Source organism: Lampris incognitus, chromosome 8 (assembly GCF_029633865.1).
Source record: "Lampris incognitus isolate fLamInc1 chromosome 8, fLamInc1.hap2, whole genome shotgun sequence".
In the NCBI taxonomy this organism is placed as follows: Eukaryota; Metazoa; Chordata; class Actinopteri; order Lampriformes; family Lampridae; genus Lampris; species Lampris incognitus.
Genome location: NC_079218.1, coordinates 49,951,182 through 49,975,471, shown reverse-complemented (window position 1 = coordinate 49,975,471; position 24,290 = coordinate 49,951,182). Strand labels below are relative to the sequence as shown.

The following is a 24,290-nucleotide window of genomic DNA, read 5'->3' as shown; positions in this document are numbered from 1 at the left end:
CTCCTGCTCTACCCCCGAGATCGGTCACTTCAATAAAGACTGGATTCTTCCCTTACCTGGTTGTCCCGTCTGCTTTTGGGTTCTTTCCCGATACGTGACACATATTGCTAATCTAACAAACGCAACAAGGCCTATAAAACGTGACATGTAAAAAAAGAACTGAAAGTAAATACCGAAACAGTCCCGAACAGCGACCGGAACTTAAAACTACTAGAACGACCGTGGGCGGTCATTTTGACTGCCACGGTTTTTAAACTCTAAACTGTCAAGATAAATACCCAACTGAGATATTAATGCGTTACTTATGTTAGTATGTCTGTTAAGAAACTAACTGACACCAAAATTAACATTTTAACAACTTTAGTACTATTTGTCAAACAATTTAAAATGGCCGCTGTCCAACGCCTGTAAATACTGCAACGCCTCGGTGGTAGTCATGGTGCGTCTGTAACGGCGTCTGTAACCAGACGTGTTGGCAGTAATCAAAAATCACTTTAGAGTATTTCTCTCCACTGGAGGACGCTAGTGTGCTACTAGGACAGAGCAACGCACTTCACGAAGGAAATGACGCCACCAACACGCGTCATCAATAGTGACATGGCGCGCAAATTACGAGACGGTCAGTTTGACCGCTCATGGTCGTTTTAGGTAGAACTAATCGTAACTTTTGTATGTAATGCAAATATATATAATTTTAGGAGAATTCAGGGAGCAGCAGGTCTGAACCCCCCCCCCCTCCTCACCCCCACAAAGTTATTAAACTTTGAAAATCCAAAACGGTCATCATGACCGTGTTGGTCGTTCTGGTGTTTTAAGAAGGGTGATTTAATGGCATGTGTATTTCAAACCTGGGTTGCAGTCCAGACTAGGCTTACCACAATACCGTGGCCAAATTGGGCTCACAGCCCCTCCCCCACCCCAGACCCCATGACCAAGTGAAGAGGGGAGCTCAGTTTGAAAGCCCCATCACACGCAGCACCGTGACGTCACCAGGTGGTGGTGGGGGGCGGCACCAGCAGCTCCAGCAGGCAATAATCAAAAGTTAATGATGCAGCATGGCGCCTTTCTCCATACCAAAGAAGATGTCAATACGGGATTTTGAAGGACACGGTTATTAATTAGGCTTTTCAAATTCACCGGCTGACATGATTGATGACTTCAAAGGGGGGCATTATTGATCCGCTTCACAGACAAGTCCTATCGATTTCAGGACCAGAGTGGATACATTTGTTTTCTTTTGTCTCCCACGCGGATGGAGGGGTTGTACAGTCAGAGCAGCAGCGTGACCTGTGAGGGTGGTGTGGAGCTACGTCACCTCCTTTCAAAAAAAAAGAGAAGAAAAGCAAAGCGGATCAAGGCCTTCTAGAGCAAAGGCTGATCGGGCGGGACTCTGGCAACCCTAGCAGTGCTTCTTTGCCAATGCCTCATTTATAAATTACATGGGTGAATCTCTCTATCCAATATCCTCTTTTCAGAACTTCAAATATGATCTTTACACGCTTGCTTTCAAGTTTTTACATGCTGTATATATGTGTGTTTATATGTTTATTATTATTATTATTATTATTATCATTATCCACGGGCTGTCTAGGACTGGATTTCACATGAATTGGCCCTTGGACACAAGACACAGAGAGTGGTATTATTTAAGGCACAGCAGGGATGGGCTGCTGGGCTTGATGTGTGTGTGTTCCTGTGTGATGCTCATGGCAACGGTGGGGTGGGGGCAACACACAAGTCAGCATCCAACAGCAACGAGTACTGTAAAGTTTAATGTAGGTTTTTGCTATTTTTGTTTTTGTTTTTCTCTGTCTCGTTTTTAAATGTATTTATTAAACGTGTTGCTTTCATGTGGACCCCAGTAAGACCAGCGGTGTTTTAGGGCAGTGGTTCTCCACCTTTTTGGGGTCCTGGACCCCCTGCGTATTTTTGATCTACCCTGAGGACCCCTCCACCTGATCTTGGGGGAGGGGGGTTGCAATTTGATAGAAACAGTAGAAACTGCATTTTAAGTTGCATTATAGCATTTATTCACTCTTTGGGGCAAAAATAAGAGCTTTCAGTTGTAACTTAGATATAGTTAACAAAACAGAATTCTTATGCAGTAACTTTCAGATATATGTAACAAAACAGAATATGTATTCAGTAACTTTCAGATATATGTAACAACAGAATTCTTATGCAGTAACTTTCAGATATATGTAACTAAACAGAATATGTATTCAGTAACTTTCAGATATATGTAACAAAACAGAATATGTATTCAGTAACTTTCAGATATATGTAACAACAGAATTCTTATGCAGTAACTTTCAGATATATGTAACAAAACAGAATATGTATTCAGTAACTTTCAGATATATGTAACAACAGAATTCTTATGCAGTAACTTTTAACAATGCAAACGGGAGCGAGATCTCTTATTAAAATACAATAAATTACACTTGTGAAACAGATGTAATTAGAGAAAAAAGTCCTGTTACCCTTTATAGTTTAGGGAGATAAAGGTCTCGGTCACATTTGAGTAAAATAATCCTGTTTCTATAAATGTCATAGGATCTTTTTTTTAAGATATTTTATTTTCACGGACCCCTTGCAATTACACCACGGACCACTAGGGGTCCGCGGACCCCCGGTTGAGAACCACTGCTTTAGGGCACCGCTAATGGGGATCCCGATAAATAAACAAACACCCCCACTCCCCGTGGGTGTCCTGCTTGGTGAGGGCCTTCAACTGCAAGGTGCCTCTGGGCAGAGCATCGTGCTCGCTTCTGCCTGGCTTCCGCACCTTCCTCCGTGGGATGTTGGGAAAGGGGTCTCCCTCAGCCTCACAGGGGGGGACCTGCTCTCTCCCAGCCTCCTGCCTGTACTCCTCTCCCAGAACCACTGGGAATTTCGGAGGGTCCTTTAGCACCGGGGGGGGGGGGGGGGCTGGAGTGGACCATCCCATGGAGCCCAGGGCATTGTGAGACATGCGGGTGTAGGTACCGAGAGAGTTCCCTGTCACCTCTGCCGCATGGATGCTCCCATCGCCCATTTAGCTCCAGCCAGGGAGGGCCGCACACGGAGGCCATCTTTCTTCTACTTAACAGGTGTCGCGGGGGGAGTGGCATCTACGGGACATCGGCTGAAGCCGGTCAGGCCTATGGCCACATAGATGACAGGCGGCATGTTTAGCAGGGTATTGCACCGACAGGTGGGCAGAGGCGGTCCGGGGTCGAACCGGGCTGTTGCCCGGGCTGCGGGTGTATTTTCCAGCATCCTCAGGCTTGACCTGAGTGACGACGAGGGACCCATCGATGAGAATACGGACTCTGCACTCGAGGTCATTCTTGAAGAAGACGTTGCCCTCCTCCCTGCACCAGGTGGAGGTTAGGCTCCTGGGGTAGGCTTGCCGGTGAAGAAGGCGTCCTGCGAGTATATACGTATATGGATGTATGGATGGATGGATGGATGGATGGATGGATGGATGGATGTATTGATAGATAGATAGATGGATGGATGGAGAGAGAGAGCGAGAGCGAGAGAGAGAGAGAGCGAGAGTTATATTGTTTTAGCCTCATGTTCATGTTTTTGAACACTAGAACCTAAACGACTCCTACCTAAAACGACCACGGGCAGTCATTTTGACCTCTCATCGCCATTTTAGGTAGCTCTTATAACTCTTTTTTCTTTTTGTAATTCATCTAAAACTAATTTTAATGCCACTATATGCAATTTTAGGAGCATCCAAGGGGCGGCAGGTCTGTGTCTTTGTTCTTCTTCTTCCAAAAGTTATTCAGCTTTGAAAATCCAGCAACGTCAAAACGGCGGCCGCAGTGGTTTTTGTTGCGACCGCTCATTGACTCAACTTTTTATTAAAGTAACACCACTCCGATGCTACGGTGGTTTTCTTCATCACAACAAGTTTTGCTCGTTGGAGACACCGACCGTCGTTCTTTCATATTCAGGGAGGAGGCCCGTTGCCCTTTTCATTCTTTCTCGGGGGCATCGGGGGGCAGGAACGTTACAGCTGTATGTGGCTGCAAGGCCAAACGAAGGCCGGACGAGTCAGCAGTCCAACACAGGCCTGACAACACAAGCACACAACCTCTCACACTTGCTCATACCTACGGGCAACTCGGAGTCTAATTGCAAACACACCGGACGAATCAAGTATCAATCAAACGCTGCGCCGAGGGAGCCGCCAGGCTTTCCGTCATCACACTGAATCTCACTGACGAGTGCACTTCAAATGGCAAAGTGGGCTGCAGTTTAGGATTAAACGGTGTGCAGGAAAAGGGCCTCCTCGTCTTCCTTTTTAGAGAGAGCTCCTTCTGAAGGCCGAAGTTAATGTAGTCATAGGAAGAAGTGGTGCACTCCCACGTGAAGCGGCCATGTGAGGGAAGCCCTGAAGGACAGAGGGCCTTGAATGAATCTGTGTTTGTGTGTAAAAGAGAGAGAGAGAGAGTTCAGACATAGCCGATCCTCAGACATCCTTTGGTTTCTAGTAGCGGCTCGAGTTCTGCAGCCAGCATCTGCGGAAAGCCGGTGTTTTCCTTGCTCGGAGTTGGAGGTTGACAGATTGCGAGCTACCTGACATCCTTCATCGCCCTCCCCCGTTGGAGGTGTTTGTTCCGCCCCGGGCGAGTCCTGGAGGAACAACGAGCAGCCAGCACGTTTGATAGACTATGGGGAGACATCTGTTCTCTCTGGCTTCGCCGTGGAGAGGGAAACCAGCGCCGAGCTGCGATCGGTCAAAGTAGAAACGCTCGCTCTCGTACTCTGACGGTTAACCTTTCGAGCTTGGGGGCATCAGCTCGTTTTTCCTCACACGCCGTCCAAGAGGCATTTTCACCGATGAAGAAGCGTGCTGTTTGGAAATGACAGCCTGACTTGGCAAGGGTGATGGACGCATCTCTCCGGATCACACTAGCGACGTTAACAGCCCCTAGTCACGGAACTGGGTTTAGGCACAGGTGTGAAACATCCTCAGCATCCAAGCCCCCCCCCCCTTGTGATGTGCAGGCGTGTACCCAAGGGAGAAGAGGAATGAAACTACCTATGCAGAGCAATATCTGACTCGACCTGCATAGTACACACGGTGCAGTCCTCCAACAACATAAGCTGGGGGGGGGGGGGATCCCTTAAAATAGAGATCCTGTTCACGCGTTTGAAAATGATGGCGTGCCGTGGCACGTGTCAGCCATCAGCAGATGTGTTTGTACTCAATGTTTAACATGAATGGCTGATACTTTAAAGGGGTAACTGAGATTGAAGGATTTTGTGGTTTATATCTGTCAAGAGATTACAAATACCACCAGAATGTGACGGCAGCCACTTGGAATGTGAGGCAACGTGTTCATCTTCATCTGTTTTACTCAGAAATAAGGTCTCAGATTGTTCTGGAGTACCCTGGCTGAATCAGCATTGACATCAGTGTCGCCCTGTGACACTGCTGGCATTGAAGTGTTGGAGATGTGTCTTCTTCTGTGTCTTCTCAGGGATCGCTGCCTGCCGCCAAGGGAGGAATGGCTTCAGCTTCACCCCTGCCTGCTTTATTACATCGGATGCATTTCTCAATAGACTGATGCATAGGCGTTTCTAGCCCATTTTTGGGGGTGCTGCAGCACCCCTAAATTGAACCCCAGCACCCCTAAAATTGAAGAGTTTTTTTTATTTTTACTGTATGCCCATGTTTAATAAGCTGAAGAAATGTCAAAACCATATCCAGTATATGGTTTAAACGTAATATTTTAACAACAAAAATACAGCACCCCCCATGCTTCGAAAATGGTTTGATCCACCCCCCCCCCAAATTTATCTTGCCTGGCCGGCCAGCGCTCTGGCTGCTCAGCACCCCTAAAGCTCTGATCCTAGAATCGCCCCTGGCATAGGCGTTTCTAGCCCATTTTCGGGGGTGCCGCAGCACCCCTAAATTGAACCCCAGCACCCCTAAAATTGAAGAGATTTTTTTTTTTTACTGTATGTCCATGTTTAATAAGCTGAAGAAATGTCAAAACCATATCCAGTATATGGTTTAAACGTAATATTTTAACAACAAAAATACAGCACCCCCCCCATGCTTCCAAAATGGTTTGATCCACCCCCCCAAATTTATCTTGCCTGGCCGGCCAGCACTCTGGCTGCTCAGCACCCCTAAAGCTCTGATCCTAGTATCGCCCCTGGACTGATGAAAGGCAGACCAGAGGAGACAGATGGCAGCTTTTATAGTCTTTATAGCTTGTGCACGGTAAAGACGTGACGCGATATTGATTTTCAGTCACAGCTTTTTTTCCTTCATGCCTCCACACAGGGATGAGTGCTTGTACTAAGGTCAAGAGCAAATCAGGTTGAGTCGACAAAGCGTTGGGACGTTTCAGCCCCATGCTGCGCGGCGAATGAAAGCGGCGGTAGTGAAGTCCTCCCGCAGCTAGGGGGCGATAGAACGCCCAGCCAACGACCCTCTCCGCGGACGCGCTTGCGGCGAACAAACACTTCCGCGGTCAAACGTGAGCGTAAACAAGCATGGCCGCTCCAACCTTATAAATACGAAAGTCACTCGACCGAAGCCCGAAGCCGTTTTAAAAGACTCTGCGTGTTATCGAAACCAGATGGCTCTCCGGGCGTGTAAGTGGCTTTTCGGGAAGCCGACCTCCGTCTCCAGAGCGTTCGTGGTGTCTGCCGGGCGCGAAGAGGCGTCGTCGTTGCTCGGACGGGGTCAGTTGACAGTGGCCATTAGTGAGGAATATTGGTTCGTTTTGCGGAGAACACGTTTGGGTGGGGTAACCCGTCTGTTCAGTGTGTGGAGTAATGTTATTGTTTGTCTTACTGAGGTTTTATCTGCCGGGTGATGGTGCTGGTGCTGGGCTTAGGAGTGTCACTACTTCATGTTTAACATGAATGGCTGATCCTGTAAAGGGGTCACTGAAATTGAATGAACCACCAGTTGTGGTTTATGTCTGTCAAGAGATTACAAATACCACCAGAATGTGACGGCAGCAACTTGGCATGTGAGACAACGTGTTCATCTTCATCTGTTTTCCCAGAAATAAGGCCACCGGTGGTCTCAGATTGTTCTGGAGTACCCTGGCTGAATTAGCATTAACACCGGTGTTGCCCTATGGCAGTGTTTCTCAACCCAGTCCTCGAGGACCCCCCTATCCTGCAGATTTTCATTGTAACCCTGCATAGGTAGCCCCGCTTGTACTGACTCGACCAATCATCTCGCAGCACTTAATTATGCAAGGTGTGCAACGTCTGACAAAATTCATTGCTGATTGGTTGAATAACTATAAACAGGTACCTATTCAGGGTTGCAAAGGAAATATGCAGGATAGGGGGTCCTTGAGGACTGGGTTGAGAAACACTGCCCTACGGCACTTCTGGCATTGAAGTGTTGGAGATGTGTCTTCTTCTGTGTCTTCTCAGGGATCGCTGCCTGCCGCCAAGGGAGGAATGGCTTCAGCTTCACCCCTGCCTGCTTTGTTTCATCGGATGCGTTTTTCAATAGACTGATGAAAGGCAGACCAGAGGAGACGGATGGCAGTTTTTCTCACCTCCGAACTTCAGTCCCATCCGACGCTGGTAAGCCAACCCCAGCCCCGGAGATTTTTGCCTGATAATTCACCTGGTCATCATGGTTCTTTAAGATCACCATGATCCAAAAGGCACATGCATAGCAATTACTTGCATCTGTGGTGTGATCTTCTGTTGGGTGATTTATTTTACCCTCTCCAATGTTTCTTTCTCTTTTTTTTTTTTTGCAGGTGAACAACTCTCACTCTTAGTGAAACATCCAGATCAGCCTGAAAATCCAAAGGTTTTGAAAGTGGCCATAGTAGGTGCCCCAAATGCAGGAAAGTCCACATTGTCCAACCAGCTCCTTGGTAAAAAGGTATTCCAACCTTAGATCTGTTTTTTTTCTCCTTTACCTGTAAACTATTACTTGTTTCTCTTCATTGCAGTGGATATTCTCATTTATGATGGCAGTGCTCTCTTCCCATAGGTGTTTGCTGTGTCCAAAAAAGTTCATACTACACGGTCACAAACTCTGGGTGTCCTAACAGAGGCTGATACACAGATAGTAAGAACATTTTAAGGTGTCCTTCTGTAAGTTTGATGAATCATTTCACTCAAGACTGATACTCATGTCAGTTTTCCTCTCTGTAGATTTTACTGGACACTCCTGGTCTCACCACACCATCAAAAGTTAAAAGGTGATTTCTTCCGATTTTTGATTCATGAGAAATCTGTTGACCACAAGCGATCTTTGTTTAATATTAAACTGAAATCCCACAAATCTCATGACAGACACCATCTGGAGAAGTCCTTGCTTGTGGATCCCTGGAACACAGTCAAAGAAGCTGATCTAAGTAAGATATGACCTTACTGTGAGCATCTTATCGAGTAAACCTGAGCTCTTGTTTCATTTCTGATTCATGTAAGAGACTGAATGTTTAGAATAACTGCTCACAATTTGCATTGAGTGGCCTTGGCCCGGGTCATAGAGCCTAAAATGGGGCATTTGTTCATTCACAGTGGTTGTCATGGTGGATGTGTCAGACAAGTGGACCTGTAACAAGCTTGACTTGGAGGTGCTCAAATGCCTTGCCCAGCACCCCAACATCCCAGCAGTTCTGATCCTCAATAAGGTATTTTATACCCCCAGCATGTACCAATAGCATTTCTGTCAACCATCTTCCATTTCAGCTGTGAACATCTGTGGGAATCATTCTCATGTTATTAATCTTAAGATTACAATTTCATGTTACAGTTAAAACCTACTTTGGTTCACCAATACACAGAGGCCCGGATAATTATCCCTACTGTTCAAAAGCTTGGCTTGGATGGTAGAAGAAATGTGGGAAGGAAGTGAACGGATTCGTCACTCAAGTTAAAAATGGTGGGCTGGCCCCATAATTAGTATTTCTTTGAATTATTCTCGTTGACACCTAAAGAACAGTGAATAAGAAGCTCTGACATCCCAGAATCATCCCCTCCTCACCAGCACTTAAAACAAATTAAGCCTATACTCATTTACCCGTGTTAGTCTGACACTGCACCAACAACTAGGCTTATGCCGAGCCAAAAAATGCCTCCGACACTATGGATGAGTGTTTCTCTCAGATGTCTTTGCTTATATCCTGCTGTCTTTCAGGTGGACCTGCTGAAAAACAAGAGCAAGTTGCTGGATATTACGGCAGCGCTTACCTGTGGAGTGGTGAATGGGCAGAGAATGCGGGTCAGGCCGGTGATCAAGCCTCCATGGGCTGAAAAGAAGCCAGACAGCAATATGGGTCCTACAGCTATACCGTTTGAGAGGGATGGCACGGTACCCAATGGCAGTACTGGGAGCTCCTCTGTGCTGAGCAAGGAGCAGCTGAGGGCTCTGAGGGCCCAGAAAGGCTGGCCACGTTTCAAAGATCTCTTCATGCTCTCCTCTGTGGATTCGGAGGATGTGGGGACGCTGAAGGTACACGTTTGATTGTGTTTTCAGTAAGGAAAACTAGGCGATTGTAAGATTTTCAAATTAACAAGACTATCAAATCAATTCAATCAGTTTGTTTTATTATTCAAATGCAGATCAATACAGCATGGCAAGCATTGCTTGCAATGAGATGCTTTGGCATCGGTTAAAGCATTTCACACTACACACACTTAAAGTTATAGTTAATTTAAATTAAGCCTGCATTGTTTGACAAAATGCAGTGAAAAAGCACATCACCTGAAAACAATAAGAAATACTAAAACTAGAAGAATTAGAAGGAAATTAAAATTTTGTATACGTTGCTTGTTGCCAGATCAGTTTGCTCCCTGGTACAACAACGTCGTTTTATCTGTTATGTCAGATTTTCCACACAAAAGACAGTTGAAATATCCATCCCAGCGATTTCAATTCATTTCAAAATTTAAGGAAAAATCCTTAAATGTGTAACAAATCAACAATACACGCCTTAACTGTTTCAGTTGTATATAAACTTTACAAACCAGTGATTTCACCACGTCCTGCTGTGCTCTTGAAATGTCGACATTTCTATTTTTTTAAAGCAGAGTTTTGATTGGCAAGTCAAATACTTGAGGGAAACACATTTACACAGATTTATTAAAATACTGATGTCAATATACGGCAATATCGTGGCGAAGAAATATCAGCTTGACAACACAGACTTGTGGTGGGGTCCTACAATACAATACAAACAACTTTATTAATCCCACTAGGGGCAATTTGTTTGGAGAAGTTTATGAATGCAAAACACAGAAACAAACAAACAAATAACACAAACAATAAATAATAACACCCTAGGGAGCTAAATGTGGAATAAAATCTGTAAAAGTACACAATCAGAAACACAGTAAGATAAACTTGATAAAGACATTAAAATAATCTGATAGAAAACACTGTGGAGCATTTCATGATCGCGTTGCAACAGGCGTGAATGATTTAGAATAGCGGCTGGTTTTACAAGCAGGTAGAACATGACGACGGCCCGATGGCAACAGAGAAAATTCACTTGTGAGAACATGTCCAGAAGAAGCCAAAATACCTGCTGCTTTCTGGAGGATTTGTTGGTTGCGAAAATAATTCAGATCACTTTGTTCTAAGATCCGGTGATCTTTGAACAGATTTTTTTTTTTCCCCCTCAACTGTATCCGGCCGATTACCCCACTCTTCCAAGCTTTACCGGTCTCTGCTCCACCCCCGCTGCTGGTGCCTCCTCCCATACATGTGGAGTCGCCAACCGCTTCTTCTCACCTGACAGTGAGGAGTTTCGCCAGGGGGACATAGCGCGTGGGAGTATCACACTATTCCCCCCAGTTCGCCCTCCCCCCTGAACAGGGGCCCCGACCACCCAGAGGAGGCGCTAGTGCAGCGACCAGGACACACCCACATCCGGCTTCCCACCCGCAGACACGGCCAATTGTGTCTGTAGGGACGCCCGACCAAGCCGGAGGTAACACGGGGATTCGATCTGGCAGTCTCCGTGTTGGTAGTTGGTAGGCAACGGAATAGACCGCTATGCTACCTGGACGCCCCTTTAGAACAGACTGTGAAACCAGCAGATAAAAGAAAAACTTAGAAGACTCTCAATAAAAGATTGATAAAAGGGACAGAGGATGACAGGACTGACAGAAAAGGAATTTAGTTTACGCAGAAGGCGAATTCTCTGTTGCCCCCCCGTTTGCCCCCCCCCCCCCCCCCGCCTCAGTGTGTGATCAAATTTAAGGTGATCATCGATGATGGTGCCGGAATATTTGTATAATTTAACCATGTCCACACTTTCATTATGTATGATGCACTCTGGCTGCATCTCTGTTACATCTAAAATCAACAATCAGTTCCTTGGTTTTAGAAACATTTAAGTCCAAGAAGTTGGTAACACACCAAGAAATAAAATCAGTGAGAGCATTCCCATGGACTGATTCTGAACCTCGGCGGAGGATCAGCAATGCAGTGTTGTCAGAAAATTGACCAAATAGCTGCCCTCCTGAGTGCTCCTGCATCCATCAGTGCACATAATAAAAAGGAAGGGTGAAAGGACACATCCTTATGGTGAGCCTGTGGATATAGCTACAGAGTCTGAGAGACAGCCATTTACAGGCACCTTCTGCTCTCTGTCAGTCACCAAGTCCACGATCCATAACACAAGCTGGTGTGGCAAATTAGAATCCCATAGCAACCTATCTATTAAAAGATGCGGCTGCGTCATATTGAATGCCGATGAAAAGTCAGCAAACAAAAGCCTGGCATGGGCATGCAGCTTTTCCAAGTGCTTATACAGGTTATGAAGTATAAAAAGTTTTGCGTCCTCCATACTGCTCCCTGGCTGGTAAGCAAATTGCAGTGAATCAAGATTTCCATCCACTGTTAACAAAACAAGGTTCTTAACAATTTTCTCAAAGATTTTCATTATTAACGATGCTGGCACAACTGGTCTAAAACCATTAAGTTGCCTGGGATCGGTGTTCTTTGGGACAGGTATCACAGTAGAGGATTTCCAGATAGCAGGGATTTGGTTACAGTCAAGTGACATCTGGAAGATATGGTGGAGGACACCGCTAAGCTGGTCAGCACAGTATCGCAATGTGCATCCACAAATGTGATCTGGACCAGGGGCCTTCCTGATGTTTACCCATTTTAAAGGATCTCTAACACATTCCTGACTGATGACAATATCACAGTCAGGAGAGAGAGACTCTGTAAGGCCAGAGGTGTTTTCAGAAAAGTCACGTTTTTCAAAGCGGGTACAAAAGTCATTTTAAAATATTTGGGATAAAAGTATCATTTACTCCCACAACCACATGCCTCCTCCGGTACATGTGGAGTCGCCAGCTACTTCTTTTCATCTGACAGTGAGGAGTTTCACCAGGGGGCGTAGTGCATGGAAGGATCACACTATTCCCCCCCAGTTCCCCCTCCCCCCTGAACAGGCGCCCCGACCAACCAGAGGAGGCGCTAGTGCAGCGACCAGGACACATACCCACATCCGGCTTCCCACCCACAGACGCGGCCAATTGTGTCTGTAGGGACGCCCGACCAAGCCGGAGGTAACACGGGGACTCGAACCGGGATCCCCGTGCTGGTAGGCAACAGAATAGACCGCTACGCTACTCGGATGCCCCACTCGCTCAATTTTAAGAGGTCTCCTGTCACTGTTTCTCTGTATGACTGAAGACATAGATTTGATTCCCCTCCAAGCTGCCCGCAGATCACCGTGGCTATATTTATGCCCCATCCTATCCTTATACATTCTTTTAGCTTTTCTTATCTCGTTCCTTACTAATTTCCTTCTTTTCCTGGCTAGTCCCTGTTTAAAAAAAATGCATTCCTTCTTGTTTATGACATGTTTAAGTTCTTTAGTAACCCATGGTTTGTTATTAGGGAAGACTGTGATGTTTTTACAAGGAGTATTGGAGTCCACACAGAAGGATGTGTAGGAAGAAACAGTTTGGGGCCGTTCATGTAAGTCGGAGCAGGAGCTGTAGAAGACATCCCAGTCTGTACAGTCAAGGCAAGCTTGTATGCTGGCAATGCTGTTTTCCGTCCTGCATTTCACTGTTTTTACTATTTGCTCTCGGCGTTTACAGATGGGCTTGTAGATCGGCAGAAGAAGTACACTGTTGTGGTGGGATGCTCCAAAGGGAGGCCTAGAAAGGGATCTGAGAGCGCCAGGCACTGAGCCGTAGCACAGGTCGTTAGTGGAGATCTTCTTATTAGTTGCACATGTGAGATGCTGTTCATATGTTTTCAGTGCCTTATGTACCTGGCAGTAATTGAAATCTCCTAAGATACATTTTGGCGCATCGGGTGAAAGAACTTCCAGTCAGGGGCGTCCGGGTGGCGTGGCGGTCTATTCCGTTGCCTACCAACACGGGGATCGCCGGTTCGAATCCCCGTGTTACCTCCGGCTTGGTCGGGCGTCCCTGCAGACACAATTGGCCATGTCTGCAGGTGGGAAGCCAGATGTGGGTGTATGTCCTGTTCGCTGCACTAGCGCCTCCTCTGCTCAGTCAGGGCACCTGTTTGGGGGGAATAGCGTGATAACATAGTGATGGCCACTATGTGAGGAATACGGGGTCTTTCTCAAACAGAGTAATGTGGTCACAGTGGTTCACCCTTTTAGGGTAGGTTGACTGCCAGGTGTCACTCAGCAATGGACATCAGCTATCACCAAAGATAATACAGTGGATATGAAAAGTTTACACGCCCCTGTTAAAATAGCCCAGCGAAGGCAATCATCAACAGTTGGAGAAAATATGGTACAACAGCGACATTACCAAGAACAGGACGTCCCTCCAAACTTGACCTCTATTGTTCAGCTTTGTGAATAACAACTGCAGGCCTGGCACCTCCTGAAGAGTACCGTCCAATAAAAACACGGGTTTGGGTTGATATGAAACTTTTATTTTGTTTCGGTCACAGCTACTCGACAACCCTTGTTGATATTTAATTTTATACTTCAGGAAAGCAAAAACATTACACACTCTTAACGTCAGCAGTATGCATAGTAAATGCTACATTTCTGGCAATGACGGTCTCCAAAGTGGAATAACAAACATGTCATTTTGTATTGATTGCATTTATTTTGTCACACATTGACTTTTTTAGAGAAAGTTATTTTTGAAATGCTTGATATATTTGCTGTGTGTTGGCTATACCTTAAATATGTGTTATTAATAATTATTCCCTTTTGGCATTTGCTTCCCTTGTGTAAATGTGTAATTTATGGTTCCTTGGGATTGAACCTCCAACATGAATATTTAAGACAACCCTACAGATAATTGTCCTTATTTATGGCTACTTTTTTACCTGTGCTACAGCTGAGTGGCATTAGCTCCAAAACATCTTTTAGTTCTTTGATATACCATGTGGTGCAACCTGGACACATCATGAGACTTGTTTCCAGGTAGTGCATTACACCACGTCTTACCCCTCTTCATTCAGAGCCAATGGGAAGCCTTTTAAGTGGCTTCCAAGATGTTCCTAATGGCTCTTTTTCTTTGCCGCCCACAAATCCCCAAGAGTCCCAGGACCCGGTGTGGAGACTGGTCTGCAAAGCCCCTGCAGCCTTCCACCCATTCCTCTGGCACTCGGCTACCTGATCTGCATACCTGGCTTTCTTCCTTCCTTGCGCCTCTTCCATCCAGTCTTCTCAGGGGACAGTTAGCTCTAGCAAAACCACTTGCTTGGTTGCCATGGACATCAGGACCATGTCTGGCCTGATGTGGTAGCTGTGATGGTGTCCGGGACCTCAGTTGTCTCCCTAGGTCGACCAGGAACAGCCAGTCCCTTGCTGTTGTGAGCAGCCCACCCTGGGGCTGGGGCTTCTCCCCTGCTTGAACAATGGCGATGATGCATTTTGTTTGGTGTAGCTGTTTGCTGTAGCTGATCCCAGGGCAGATGGTGTCTGCTACTGCCCGCAGAACTTGGTCATGGCGCCAACGATACCGCCCCTCTCCCAAGGCCCTTGGACAGCAGCTCAGGATGTGCTCCAAGGATCCCCTTTTTTGGCATTGTTGGTAAGCAGGTGAGTCCACCAGGCCCCAGCTGAAGAGGTTGGATGGGCTCAGGACATCATACACTGACTGGACCCAAAACTTGAGTCGGTGTGATTCCGCCTTCCAGAATTCTGCCCAGGTGGTCTTTTGGCCAGTTGTATGCTCCCACTTGGTCCAGGCCCCCTACTTGCACATACCCACCATTCTGCTGTAGCGAGCTTCCTCCACCTCTGCACGTACCTCCTCTTAGATCAGCTTTTGTCTCACCTTTCCTCAGGCTTTACTGTAGCAAGGTCTTGAGTTGCTTCAGAGCCCGGCCCGGCCAGTTGCACAGTGCTCATCAGGATGCTGTGTCGCAACCTTGCCTCAGCCCACTCAAATGCCTCCTGCGCGTGCCACTTCCTTCCTTTTCTGACCTCAATACCTGCAGAGGAGACCTTAGTGTCGGCTGAATCTCAGAAGAGCAGGACTTCTCTGGCTCAGGTTCTCTTCTCTGAACTCATCTACCAGACTGCTGAGAGGAAGCTGAAGATGTTGTGGCCAACTTGATGACTTCCTTGAATTCTTTCTGTGTGGGTTCGTTGATGTTGAACAGGAGGCTGTGTTCGGGTGGGGATATAAGGGCTTGCGCAATGGCCAAGGTCTTGCTCCCTCACGCGCTCACTGTAGGTGTTACTAATGTGGCAGTCGATCTCCTCCTCAGGACATGACAGGTGACCACTGCATTTCTGCCCTAGTAGCTTCTTCATAAATCCAAATGGATTTGCAATAGTGGCACTGTGCTTGCGGGCCTTTTTCTTGCCCCTCTCCCTGTTCCACTCAGCGTGCCGAAGGGTGGTTAGCCTTTCCCTTACCATGCTTCGAAGTTCTGACAAGGTTGCCTTCTTTTCCTCATTTGCCTTCCTGTACTGGCTCTTGAGTGTCCTCAGCTCTTGTCTAAGTTGGGCGATCTTAACTTCACGTCAGTTTGGATTTGCAGTAAGTAGTCTTGGTGGTCCGTTGTTCCTTGATGCTGAAACTCTCCAAAGTGATGCTCATTATTAAGGTATTCATTGTCTTGAAGCCCCTGGTCTGCACCACCCTTGGCTGTTGCTTCAAGGACTGCATCCACATCTTCATAAAACTGGTGCCACTCTGACTCTTTGTTGGCAGAAGGCCACAAAACCCAATGATGTTCTGATGGTCTACTTTGGGGTGTAGCTCGTGGTGCTTGGAGGTTCTGGGCAGTATGGGGTGTCTCCTCCTCCGTCTCATCAGGTGCTGTGTCAGGTACTTGCACCGTGCATTGCAGCACTTTCTCCTTCCTCAAGCAGCCCATCTTGGTCTGGTGGATCTTTAGATCTCTTGGGTTTTTGCAGATCTTGCCGCATCTGCAGACCACACTTGTAGTCATTAGCAGATTAGCTTTTTTTACAGTGAGGTGCAATGCATATTATATAACACATAACAATAGTAAACAAGACCTTTCTATTTGTAATACAGGAGTCATGTTGGGGTGAGTTTACCCCCTTCTCTGTGGAGCGCTTTGGGTGTCTAGGTAAAGTGCTATATAAATGTAATCCATTATTATTATTATTATTATTATTATTATTTAGGTATTGTTAAATAATTGAGTTGGGTATAGTTCGAAGCCTGACAGTTGACCCAGAAGGATGTAACCCATTATTTGTATGTGTTTTATCTGTTCTTAGGCGTACTTGATGCTTGAAGCCAAGCCGGGGACCTGGCTGTACCATAGTGAGGTTCTGACTGACCAGACTCCTGAGGTTATCTGTGCCAGTGTAGTCAGAGAGAAGCTTCTGGAGTATTTACCTCAGGAGGTACCCTACACAGTGTCACAGGTAACTTCAGAACATATAAGACCAATGATTGTTATGTCCAAAAGCCTATAAACACTATTTCAAGATGTGGTCATGTCGCATTTCATAGTCAAGACTTCGAAATATAAATACATTTAAGAGATCACCTGAGAAGGACATTTGCATGGGGCTTACAGGTTGCCCGTTAGTTAATTACTGAAGTGGCTGTAAATGTTAGAAACCCCTTAAATTTGATTCAGTAGTTCAGTGGTTCTCAAACTTTTTCTGTCATGCCTGCCTTTGGAGGAAGGATCATTTTCATGCCCCCCCGCCCCAACAAAATGGGCCAATTTTAACTTTATCTAAATAACATCAAGAGCATTAACATTCCTTTCACTTTTCTTTCAGTATTTTCTGTTGTGCAAATAACAAACGCAAGTTCCACTTGTGACATTTGTCACTAGATTGCTCCATCAGTCTGTGTGCTTTTTCAAAAACAGAAAAATGAAATAAAATTCAAAAATCCCTTTGCTAGAACAATAACAATAAAATTCAATTTGTGCACAAAAAAAACAAATGCAGATATTTGAAAAAACAATGAGCAAGTCAATTTGTGAGAGCTCAAGTCTTATCACTGCATTATTGGCTGAAATGAACCTGTTTTGCACTGCACATCTTTTCAAAATGGGGTTGCAGGCTTGATACTGCCGCTCTCAAGTTATGCTCAATGTTGAGCTTAGATCTGTACTTTGTTTTAAGTGAGGCCCCGCCTGCTGCCCAATGACTGCTGGGATAGGCTCCACAATCCCCGTGACCCTGAGAGCAGGATAGGCAGTTTGGGCAACGGATGGATGGAACAGCAGAAAAGCCCATCTCACAGAGATAGGATGTGGCGAAGGGTAGCAGAATGCCCTCTGTCCTATGAGTGGATACTCCCTCTCCACACCAAGCCAGAATTCACTCAGTGTCTGAGCTGTAAAGCTCAGCCTCAGGGTGGAGTCAGATGTCATCTTGATGAACTGGTCCTCTTCAGCAGAACTGGAATCAGCAAGTGCTGCTGCATTGAATGGATCTGTCACCCAGTCATACTGAGCACTGTTGTTTGGGAGGTATTTTTGAAAGAATCCTCTCAGGGAAGAGATGTGCTCCTTAAGACATGAAATTACTGTGGTGGCTCCAGAATCACTGGTTCCAACAAATTCACTCAGATTCTCAAAGGAAATCAGTATTTACTCCACATCTCAAGCTTTTGAGTGAATGCACTGATCTTGTCTGCCACGTGAGGAAGGCGCTTGTCTCTACCTTGAAGCTGAGGATTTAATTCATTCAGCTTTCCATATAGTATATCACTAAGATAGGCCAGTTTCATCAGACATTGTTCATCACTAAACTTGCTTGCAACTTCATGCATACGCTGTTCCTCCAGAAACACCAGAATTTCCTCTCTGAGCTCGAAGACTCTTGACGACACTTTACCTCACGAGAGCCACCTAGCCTCGCTGTGAAACAACACAGCTGAATGTTCAGCTCCCATCTCCTCGCAAAGTGCAGAGAACAGCCACGGTCTCAGGGGTCTTGTTTTGATGAAAATGACCATGCTAACAACATTGGCCAAAACCTCGTTTAGGTCAGGGCTAATCTGTCTTGATGCTAGCGCTTCTGTGTATGACACAGTGCGTCCATTACGCATTTGGCGAGACCCTCTTGATTAGTGCCTGCAATCTCTTTGTTTTCCCTGCCATGGTCTGTTCACCATCCGTGCAAACACCCGCCCAGTTCTCCCATTTCAGCCCATGTTGTGTCAGGTAACAGTCAAGAAGCCTACCTCACACAATGACTGATGGGACAAAGCGAACATAAGCAATAAACAAGCAGTCTTTATTGCTGTCAGTAGCCTCGTTCACTTGTAAGGCGAAATGTTTGTCTTTCAGTTGTTCAGTGAGTTGTTCTTCAAGGTCATTTGAAATGTTGCATATACGTCTTGCAACTGTATCATTGGACAGAGGGACAGCCTTCAATTTTGCGGCACGTGTCTCATCAAACATAGTTGACACCATATCTAAAGCCGCGGGAAGTTTGAGCTCCTCTGCTGTTGTGTGTGTGGTTTCTTGCACTGGGCAATTCTGTATGTGACTTTGTATGATGCCATTAAGTGCTTTGTTGTTCACTGATGCAGCTTTCACAAAGCAATGTTCCTGCTGGCGGTATGCACCACGTTTTCTCTGAAAGAGCTCGAGTGGCTTATTGACGTGACTGGGGTGTAATGTCTCTGAATGTCCTCTTAATTTGTTTGGTCTCATACTAGCAGCTGCCAGAGTTTTCAGACATAAAATACCCCCTGGTCTCTCCTCATCTCCCACCACATTCACTGTGAACCCAAGAGCAAGACAGGCTTCGTCGTATTTTCTTGACTTGGTTCTTGGTTGATTACCGTCAGCTAAGCACTTTGTCTTGTTTGTCTCGGAAGCGTCGCCTGTCTTTCTTTTCTCCCTGTCAAATATCTCTCCATTCTGTGAACCCACAGACTCTCTGTCTCATGAAAGCACGTTTTGTTGATTGTTCTGCCATGAAAAAGAGGTTACAGTGGTTACCGCTATTGCAAACATAACGGTCCTAATGAATCAGTGTTGTGCTAATGGTTAGGTGTCTTTCTCCTCAGTCCATTGAACTCTGGCAAGATGGTGAAAATGGGGAGCTGGACATTGTCATGAAACTGTATGTCAAGAAAGACAGTCACATGGTAAGTAAATACTCTACAGTTATTTGTCTCCCAATCTGCAGACAGCAGTAGGCCTGCCTCTGTGTGGTCAAAAGTTGTTAAAATGGGAGTTTTATGTTGAGAGGACACTGTTTGGATGAGAGACGGCATAAAGAAGACTGCAGGGACACTGGGTGCCGGGTTTCACCTGCTTACATGTGATCGATACATAACTTTGCTAGGTCAGTAGCGGCCATAGCAGTTCATTTGAATGGTGTCACACCGCTCTTTTCAGCGTTGCATTTTTCTCCAATTACTGTGTTTGCACTCATTATGTAAGTTAACCTGCACGTCTGGTTTGGTTGCATAAGGGGATTTGAGTCACTCACTTGTTAGAGTGACTTGACTTAGGGGCATCCGGGGTAGCATGGCGGTCTATTCTGTTACCTACCAACACGGGGATTGCCACTTCGAATCCCCGTGTCACCTCCAGCTTGGTCAGGCGTCCCCTACAGACACAATGGGCCGTGTCTGCGGGTGGGAAACCGGATGTGGGTATGTGCCCTGGTCGTTACACTAGCGCCTCCTGTGGTCGGTCGGGGCGCCTGTTCAGGGGGCCGGGGGAACGGGGGGGAATAGCGTGATCCTCCCACGTGCTACGTCCCCCCGGTGAAACTCCTCACTGTCAGGTGAAAAGAAGCGGCCGGTGACTCCACATGTGTTAGAGGATGCATGTGGTAGTCTGCAGCCCTCCCCGGATCGGCAGAGGGGGTGGAGCGGCTTGGAAAAAAGGGTAATTGGCCGGATACAATTGGGGAGAAAAAGGGGGAAACCCCCCCCCCCCTGAAAAAAAGAACAATTGGACTTTTTGATGCAGCTTAAAACTTCTCTATCAGCATAACTGAAGGCACAGTGATGGAATATGCTACAAGGTGCAGGATAACAGGGGCTTTAGACAGGAGAGGGACACTCTCCCTCCAAAGGAAGCTATATTCTTGCTACCTCGAAGGACACCAGTGAACACGCATGCTTTTATATTTATTACCTATCTCCCATATCTCAGGTCTCCATTTTGGGACGAGAGGCCTTATTTCTGTTGTTCCTTGTAAATATTTGAGCAGCCTTTCAGGACTGTGCATATTTGATGTCAGAAATATTTAGAAGAACATCTCCACCATTGAACTGCTGTGTACCCTCATAGCTGCTTTGGGAAAGTGACTCATGTTAGCCCGTAACCCGGACCCATTTTTAGCTGTCGCACCAGAAACGATGACGGCAGATACAACTTCTTTTGACGGGCTGCTTGGGCTCCTTCAAATTTCGGTTTTCAAAATCCAGTTAATCCTCAAAAGCCAACATAATCCATTTCTGATACTGCGTTCATTTATTGTTTACGTGTCTCTCTATCTGCAAGTTTATCGGACAGTCTGTCATGTGTTTTGGTGCGCACACTTGCTGTGTTTCTCTGCTGAAAGAAACCTACACCGATCAGCCAAAACATTAAAACCACCTGCCTAATATTGTGTAGGCCCCTCTCGTGCAGACAAAACAGCTCTGACCCGTCGAGGCATGGACTCCACAAGACCTCTGAAAGTGTCCTCTGGTATCTGGTGCCAAGACGTTAGCAGCAGATCTTTTAAGTCCTGTAAGTTGCGACGTGGGGCCTCCATGGATCGGACTTGTTTTTCCAGCACGTCTGACAGATACTCAATCGGATTGAGATCAGGAGAATTTGGAGGCCAAGGCAACACCTTGAACTCTTTGTCATGTTCTTCAAACCATTCCTGAATAATGTTTGCAGCATAGGAGGGTACATTATCCTGCTGAAAGAGGCCCCTGCCATTAGGGAATACCATTGCCATGAAGAGGTGTACCTGGTCTGCAACGTTTAGGTAGGTGGTACGTGTCAAAGTAACATCCAGGACCTAAGGTTTCCCAGCAGAACATAGACTAGATCATCACACTGCTTCCGCCGGCTTGCCTTCTTCCCATAGTGCATCCCGGTGCCATCTCTTCTGTGGGTAAACGACTTACACGGACCCGGCCGTCCACATGATGTAAAAGAAAACCTGATTCATCAGACCAGGCCACCTTCTTCCATTGCTCCGTGGTCCAGTTCTGAGGCTCACGTGCCCATTGTAGGCACTTTCGACAGTGGACAGGGGTCATCATGGGCACTCTGACCGGTCTGCAGCTACACAGCCCCATACACAGCAAGCTGCAATGCACTGTGTTCAGACACCTGTCTATCATAGCCTGCATTCACTTTTTTAGCAGTTTGTGCTACAGTAGCTCTACTGTGAGATCAGACCAGATGGGCTAGCCTTCGCTCCCCACGCACATCAATGAGCCTTGGGCACCCATGACCCTGTCGGTGGTTCACCAGTTGTCCATCCTTGGACCACTTTTGGTAGGTCCTGACCACTGCATACCGGGAACACCCCACAAGACCTGCTGTTTTGGAGATGCTCTGACCCAGTGGTCTAGCCATCACAATTTGGCCCTTGTCAGAGTCGCTCAGATCCTTGTATTGCCCGTTTTCCTCCTTCCAACACATCAGCTTCGAGAACTGACCGTTCCCTTGCTGCCTAATACATCCCACCCTTTGACAGGTGCCACTGTAACAAGTTCTTCTTTCGGCTTGTTCCCTGTTTCCCAGGGGTCACCACAGCGGGTTTGATCGTTTCCATCGATACCCTGTGAGGGCACAGCGCCGATGGCGGTCTTGTCAATCTGCATAAGGATTTGGCAAAATGTGTAGTTCGGATGCCCTCCCTGACACAACCACTAACCCTATGGACGGGGGCGCTGGATGCCATCCCAATATTCACGGACTTGTGGCCATGCCTGTCGCCATATGCCGTTGTAACGAGATAATCAGTTTGACTGACTGACCTGTCAGTGGTTTTAATGTTTTGGCTGATGGGGGTATACAATCACATTTCTTGTTTGAATTAATGTAAGGTGTGTTTGAATCTACTACTACTACTACTAGTAGTAGTAAAGTAGTAGTAGTAGTGTTTGAATGCCATATGAATACCTAACTCTTTTATTCGACCACACACTGGTCATTGCACGCCCCGGCGTTGTGAGACCTGTGAATTTGCATTTTAATCTTATCAGCCAGACGCATACAAACACGTGGCCCCGCCTGGCTCCTGATACGCCATTTCAGAAGAACTTTAGCTTGTTTTTATTCCTTTCGTGTCACCAAGGATTTCATTGCTAAATATTTTACCATTTAAGCCCAAGGCAAAACTACATTTATTAAAATAGACTGATTTCTAAAAAGTCGGGGGGTGGTGATGGTGGTGGGGTCGTCACCGGTGATCTAAGTTTATTACTACCTCTACTTACTACTTTCTTTTGTTTCTTGGGGTCAGGTAACACAGTTTAAGAACAAGTTGTTATTTTTACTGTGTCAAATGACGCCTCTCTGTGTTTGTAGAAAATGGTTATTGGCAGCGCCGGGCAAATGGTGGCGAGGATAGCCCTGGAGGCCAGCGAAGACCTGAGCCGCCTTTTCTTGAGGGAAGTGAGGATGAAGCTGACGGTCAAACTAAGGAGCTAAGGAGGACGGAGGGATCGTAACGACGAAGGCCTCGAGAGGTACGGGCGAAACGGACCCGGTCGGGGAGGGCTTTCCTCGTTGGTCGCTGCGAGGGACAGATACCGGTGGCGGGGATCTGTGCACCGGTCATTATCACGTATCAGACAGAAAGACCTGACGGTGGCAAATTCCTCACCAGCCCACCAAAAGAAACTGCTCTCTGTCACATGTTCACATGGGAAAAGAGGACTGCAACTTTCGCACTTGTTCATACGACCCAGTAACTCGGATGCTGAAGACAACCTGTAAAACGTGCTTGTGAGTGTACTGTAAAACTGCAGTGATGTCTTGTCGTGTTACCAAAACTCCCAACTCTGGCTCACCGTATTGCTTCTGTGTAGCTTGACTTCTCAGCTGTGACGCTCGACGGCGTCTTGTGAAGGCCGTAGTCTGTGTTTGAAATGTATCGAAAGCAGTGCAGTACCCAACAAAAACGCAACTCGTTCAATAAAACACACCAAGACCCAAGTGTGAGGCGTTCCCCTTCCTCCCGACTCGGCGGCAGCATGCGTTTTCTAAAACGACACGAGCTCGTGACATCTTGAAACTGTCTGTCGCGCAAGCGGGACGGTTCGACACCAGTAGAAGCCCGCGTGCCCGGCCGCGTGCCCGAGGCAGCCTGCGAGGAGGCTGATGGTTTATCTTGGGCCCTCAGAGCTTTTGCTCGTCGGGAGCCCGAGTCGGACCGCAGATAAGTGAGGGAGGATCTGCACCGTCATGTTCACTCAGATGTCCCTGAAGTACCGCATCGCCCCGTTCCCTCCACTCCCTCCTCGCTTTACTCTCCGTCCGTCGCCTTTGAAGCATCCCTTCCCTTTTTATTTCACTCCTCTCTGCCCCCCCCCACCCCCACCCCACCCCGAGGACTGAATTGTCTCCGTAATGGAAAGGCAGAATGGAGTGCTAACCTGATGCTAAAACGGGTCAGATGGTGGCGATTAGATTCATTCCTGTTCCCTTTTTGAACGAACCCGGCGGTTATGTAGCCAGGGCGACGTGATGGAAACCAGCCAGCGGTCTGACGGAGGGAGGGAGGGAGGGAGGGAGGGAGGGAGGGAGAGCGAGAAAGCAGGAGAGGGAGGGAGGGAGGATAAGAAGTCTGGCTTTGCGTGTCTCTCAGAGGCCACGGCGGCCCCTGGGGCTCTCTGGGCTCTCTGTGTATGTGCGCGCCGGCTGCTCCCCGGTGATTAGGCCGGCGGTTGTG

At 46.9% G+C, this 24,290-nt stretch overlaps 1 protein-coding gene across 2 annotated transcripts; it reads left to right on the top strand.

The window, feature by feature from the left end:
* The first annotated feature begins 6,502 nt into the window (after positions 1 to 6,502).
* On the top strand, positions 6,503 to 23,968 carry eral1 (Era-like 12S mitochondrial rRNA chaperone 1). 2 transcript variants are annotated; one of them, XM_056285041.1, is made up of 11 exons: positions 6,503 to 6,699; positions 7,411 to 7,566; positions 7,749 to 7,876; positions 7,988 to 8,065; positions 8,152 to 8,198; positions 8,293 to 8,354; positions 8,521 to 8,633; positions 9,140 to 9,454; positions 16,671 to 16,820; positions 19,438 to 19,518; positions 22,925 to 23,968. In XM_056285041.1, the coding sequence occupies exons 1-11, from the start codon at positions 6,594 to 6,596 to the stop codon at positions 23,045 to 23,047; spliced, it is 1,359 nt and encodes a 452-aa protein (XP_056141016.1). In that variant the 5' UTR covers positions 6,503 to 6,593; the 3' UTR covers positions 23,048 to 23,968. The 2 variants fall into 2 exon arrangements, with proteins under 2 accessions (XP_056141016.1, XP_056141017.1); XM_056285042.1 differs by lacking the exon at positions 16,671 to 16,820.
* Positions 23,969 to 24,290: the final 322 nt, after the last annotated feature.